Source organism: Eufriesea mexicana, unplaced genomic scaffold (assembly GCF_001483705.2).
Source record: "Eufriesea mexicana isolate 0111107269 unplaced genomic scaffold, ASM148370v2 scaffold4673, whole genome shotgun sequence".
In the NCBI taxonomy this organism is placed as follows: Eukaryota; Metazoa; Arthropoda; class Insecta; order Hymenoptera; family Apidae; genus Eufriesea; species Eufriesea mexicana.
This window is the reverse complement of record NW_016912643.1, coordinates 561422-567421: the sequence shown is the minus strand read 5'-3', so window position 1 is coordinate 567421 and position 6000 is coordinate 561422. Positions and strand designations below refer to the sequence as shown.

Below are 6000 nucleotides of genomic sequence, written 5' to 3'. Positions count from 1 at the left end.
ACATTTAGTATATTTTAAAATATTTCTATTATTAAAATGAGATAAATAAATGCCAAAAATTGTTAATTTAAGATTAAGATGAGATCCTTGTGAACCACCAGTTGGAATCAATGTTACAAACCATTTAACGTATTAATTAACATATTAATTTAATAAGACCAAGATATATTAGCGTGATTTAAACGATAAAAGGACAAAATATATCGGCTACTCACTGGTGACCAATTCGTAGATCATTTTCCTTGGCATTCCCCTGTCGCCATCCCTAGCTTTGACAGTCATAACCAAGGTTCCGATGGGATCATCCTCGCGCACCACACCAGTTAGCGAGTCTAGAAATTCCGGCGGGCTGTTCTGAATGTCTGCTACCTTGATTTCTACCCCCGTAGTTTCATTGTTCAGCCCGTCCTGTGAGGAAAATTCACGTATGTAAAAGTCATTCGTAGCCTGACCCCGAGTTACCTTTCTCGCTGTTTAAGGCGAGCGCCGCAATCTGCTCTCCTGTCAGCTATTTTAATCCTGACCATCTCGTCTGTCAGTTAAATTTCACCGGAAGTCCGCCTGTTATAGGTCGAATAAATTAAATCTCGTGGGAACTTTTCAGGACGATGTTAGCTAGTTCTCATTATTTGCAAAAGGCTAAATATCATATAGATCCTTTCTTTCTCTCTTTGGCACAACAGCTTTTCAGAGTGAAATGTCTGCTCTGTGGAGATTTGAATTTATTAGGTTCAAGTGAAATTTATATACATAAATTTAGGTTGAGTTAGGTACGAGTGAAGTGAATTTTCAGAGATATTTCAGAATAGTGAATGTTTGAATTATATTTTCCTTTTACGTTTAGATTAATTATTAAGGGATAGAAAATAGAAAAGAGATATGATGTCTTTACTTTTGTCAAGAAATAAAATTAGTAGTTAGAATATAATTTTTTAAATTATTTGAAATAATAACAATGAGACAGCTAACTGGGCACGTAGATCAGAGACGTTTGTAATTAATTAGCCTATATCCAAAGATATATCTTTTTATATAAACTGGGTAATAAATATGATTATTAAATGATATGATTATTAATAATAATTTTATGATTAATTTATCCTTGATTTTTATTTTTTAATACAGCTAGAGAATAATTTTTGTATTCTTAAATAATGTTTTGCTTTCTTTCAAAAACTAAAATATCAGGAAATAATTAATTTGATAATAATCGATGATAAAGTAAGTACATAATAGCAAAACTGTGTTTCCTGATCCCTCTATAATAGGTAGTAAGCTCCGAAGATAATGTTTATGACCTATAGCAAATATAGTGTTTGCAAATAATAGCAGCCTATTACATAAAAGTTTATGAGCTGCTTTTTAAATATTTATGAATCCAGAACCAACTTCTGTTATTTTAAATTATTATTATATTACACTGTGATAGTTGAATATAATAATAATTAATAATAATACTAATAATAATAATAATAAAATAAACAAAAGTAAAAAAGTAAAATTCATTTCGAATGCTTTTTTTTCATAACAAAATTAAAATCATACTAAATTTATTACGTAAAATTCTAAAATTTCCTTTATAATATTGTCTGTACAATTAAGATGAATTAATGAGTATTGTGGAGATTTTTATATAGCTTATGAAGCTAATAATACATAATTTACCTATTCGAATTTATCGAAATTAATTAGAAAATATATTGAACACAAAGAATAAACCTCTTTTGCATTTCAGTTTTCTATATAATCGACCATCATCCACGACTGGTAAGCCTCCAATTCAAGAAAATATTTGACATTTTTTTTTGTTAAAAATCATCCATATCGAAGAGGCAAAAGCAACCCTCAAAATTGAGGATTGAAATTGTACTTTTTGAAATATTTAAAAAATCAGGAAATTTAGAATTTTAAATTACCTATTTTTGAATGCGGAGTTCAAATATATAAAAAATAAAAAAACATCGTTCCTTTAAATAATACATTGAAAATGTAAAATTCTTTTCGTATTTCTTCCTGTTAAATATTTATACACTTTTGTGTTAATTTGCGTCTGTGAACCATGGATAAAAATGAAAGATAGATATTTTTCAAATTTTTCGTTTCTCGTCGAATAGTAATTAAGTGCACAGTTTTCTTTCATTTCATGTAAAAAATAAAATTCAAATACGTGTTGTAGTGGATGTCATACTTTACTATTTTGTTATATATTATGTAAAATATTTATTTTACACATTATATTTGCAGAATAATTCCAGGATTTAATTTATGCAGAAAAGTGACATGGTTTCATTAAAAAAAAGGTGTAATTATACTTTCCAGATATATTGATATTGTACTGTAGTTAGTAATGGTACAACATTACTTTACTTTTGAATAAAAATGTATTGAAATTTTATTACCAAGTAACATTTATTTAGACAGTTGATTCTTGTTAAATGCTTTAAATAACGAGAAAGTCAGAATAATATTTTATGCTTAAAAACCCGTTTTCTCTTTCAGAAATAAAGCACAAAGACTGAATTATATCAATCAGTTTTTACCATTGCTTGCTTCTCTTGAATGAAACATATATTTTATTTATTTTACTTAAATAAACAAACAAATATTCTGTTTATCGTTAAATTAAATACTTACTAATACATTTTCTACGTGTGCGTGTATGCAAACAGTACATTAAACTGCGTTGAATTTTTTTTACTGTAAAAACATGTTACCATAATAATAATTGCACTTCCAGCCATGAATAAACCTAGTCTCCAGAACTGTACAAAGTCATTTCCAGAACTGTGTAATTAAAATCAATTTTCAAGCTCAGCTCGCAAACCTATTTTCAAGCGGACTTCGTGAATTCGCCATATTTACTTGCTCACCCGGAACATATCTTTGCTAGCGAGCACGATAATTATCTTTCTGCTCACGGTAAGCCTATTTTATAAGTGTACAAACATAGAGCAGTTTGCTTTTGGTTAGGTCGTCATATTAATTCAAAAAACAACACAAAAAAGAACGGCAATAAAGCGTACCGTTGAGAATTGTAAACGCGCTTTTTCATCGTGGATAAATATCAGCAATGGCAGACGTTTTTTTAATACTCACGCAATTCGTTGAAGATTCCACTCGAAGTGTCGCGTAATTTGAAAAATTTGCTTCCTATTTTATCCACGGAAATTAGTGAAAATTAAATTTCACGTTTGCATCTAACCACGTCAAAGAGCATATTAAATTCGATAATCCGATTTCGTCCCGTTTTATCCCGGTATTTGGGGAGGAACGACTTTCCTTTTGAACGAACAGGCCGAGAGAATTTTTTTTGCAACATTTCTCATGATAATCCTCTGAAGAAGGAAAAAACGTTAAAAAAGATTGAAAGCAAACGAGGATACGAGAAAAGCCACGCCAGATTTTCGCGCACATGATATTAACACCGATTATTCGCGTCGCAATTTCTCGTGATTTCCATTCGTGTGGTTTACCGTGTATCCGACACGATGGTAAATTAGATGCGTTCGAGACGCACGACTTGTCATAAATAGATGTATGTATTTAGAAGGTCGATGAGCGAAGTGACAGTTAGGGGAACCGACGCGCTACGGCGCGACTGCGGCACAATTAAAATCAATTTTTGAGCTCTACTCACACTCGCTCTTAGCAGCAGTTGATAAAAAGGTCTCTCCCTGTAGTCAAGTGGCTGTCGTAACACCAGAGCGCCCACGTACGCGTTCTGTTTCTTCTCCACGTTCACTATGCCGAACTTTTCGCAGGCGTCGAGGAACTGTAACAGAAACATCATATTGACCGTGCATCGATCAGCTCCTATTGGTGCTTCTGAATATCCGTGTTCTATCACAATGCCTTCGAGCTATCGGGTAGAAACCTGTCGGTAACCGAAATCTTTTATCGGCGTTCAATGACACGACTACGGTGATACGCTGTTAAACGACGCGGTGTGATTTAACGTTTAACTGGTCGATTAAATCGAGACGGGACCGTAAAACGTTATTTTGAGAATTTGTTTATGCGTTAAATGTTATGGAAGCTGGTGATGGTTAGTGGTGATATAATCGGTGAACGGTTATGGACTTTAGATGATAATGTTTAGAGAAATTTTTAGAAATGTGCAAGGTATTTATCCATTTCGTTATTATTCATTTAATATTAGAATTATCCGATTTGTAACGAGTAGCTATATATACTGCACACAGATGATAATAATTTTAATGGCACGATGGAGATAATTTTGTCAAAAGTATTTGCATATTTTCCATAATTGCAAAAATAAAATACCTAACAAAGTTATTTTGACTCGTGTAGTAATTCTAGTGTTAAGAATGAAGGCATTACCGACAAGTATTACAGATCCTAGTGATTTATGTCGGTATTGAAGAAACGTACGTGTAAACGTCTAGTATTTTATATGATTCATCAAGTTTATATTTCATATATTAAATATCGTACGTGTATATGTATATTATTTATGTTTAGTAAATATCATGTATGAACAAAAACTTAAAAATTTATATATTATATTCAGTCACGAATATTAAAGTATATTATCTTAGGAATTATTTAACATTTATTTGCACAGTACTTTATTTTAACAGTTTCGATAATATTCGTGCCATTTTAAAGGTGACACTGACAAGAGTAGGACACCTAACCTTAAACGATAAATTAAAGAGTGCACGTTACTTAATACCTTTCACAAACTTACTTCTGTTGATCGGATCTTATAACTAATCTAACTTTTGTAATTATTGCTAACGTAGTTATACACATTCTTTAATCGTTTATACCAATTTATTTTTCAAAAACATAAATTCTGTTTTCGAATAAATATTTAAATTTGAACCACTCTGCAAACGATTAAAAAAAGAAATTGTATTTTTTATTTGTTTATTATTTTCACAAAATGTATTTGTAAACCAATAACATGACAAAAATTGCTATTTACAATACTTATTGGCGATTTGTAATATTCATATCGTCGATAAAATGATTACTTCTATTTTATTTGTAAAATGGATGCATTCTAGTCTTATATTTTCTACATATCGTATATTATATAATTATATACCAAATATATATAACTATATATAAATAAAATATATAGAATATGTAACTGTATACTAATATCATATTAGTGTACAATACTATAATTGCATATTCTAGAGTAAATACAGTATATTTTTTCTGTTCATTGTCTATTTAAAATATATTTAAAATATATTTATAATCTATTTAAAATATAAAGTATAATAAACAAATTATACCAAGTGCTAAATTATTAGATACTTAGTAGGTGTATTCTGTATATTACCTATAGCATTTTTGAATATATTTTCGTTTCTTGTACTAGATAGAGAATCTAGTAAGATGGGATTTCTTTTTCCTTTAAATTGTCTTTGGATTTGATGTATGGATTTTTGTCACCGACTGTACGTGTCCATTATATTGGAGCTGGTACAGTCCTATACACAACAAAAACATGTCAGTATTCCCTCTGAGGAAATATAATAGACCAACAATTTCAATATTAATTGATAATAAATATCGAGAATGGAAATAACTTTAGATAAATAATATTAGATGGACACAACTGTTCAATTGAATTAAATTGTTTTTATGTATTTGTTTCAATTGAGTTATTTCAGAAAAATTCCAATTTTCAATTTCCAATAGTTTATTTATTTTTCACACACTGATAAAGAATATTCATATTTTAGAATGCACGAAAATATCTCCTTCCAATTGGTTCTTATATTTTTCCATTATATACGTTTCATCGGTGTATTTTTGGTATTCGATTAAAACGGAAACGCGAACGTTTTTGACCCCGTGAGCAATTTTCGACGAATCAACACCTGCGTTAAAAAAAAAAAAGAAAAAAAAAATGAAAAAGCAAAGAAAAAAGAAAGAAATAAACTGTTGAGAAAATGGGATTGAATACGCGATCGTTTTCCCATTTATTTCCCCGCAAGGACGATCACCTTTAACGATAAC

At 30.0% G+C, this 6000-nt stretch overlaps 1 protein-coding gene across 1 annotated transcript in view; it reads right to left on the bottom strand.

The window, feature by feature from the left end:
• The window catches only part of Cad87A (cadherin 87A), a 97606-nt gene that overhangs the window by 9350 nt on the left and 82256 nt on the right, over window positions 1-6000 (bottom strand). Inside the window, exons 4-5 of the mRNA XM_017905818.1 lie at window positions 3638-3772; window positions 216-408 (exon numbers count right to left, since the gene is read on the bottom strand). Coding sequence (XP_017761307.1) covers window positions 216-408; window positions 3638-3772 — 328 coding nt within the window. The remainder of the gene's footprint in view (window positions 1-215; window positions 409-3637; window positions 3773-6000) is intronic.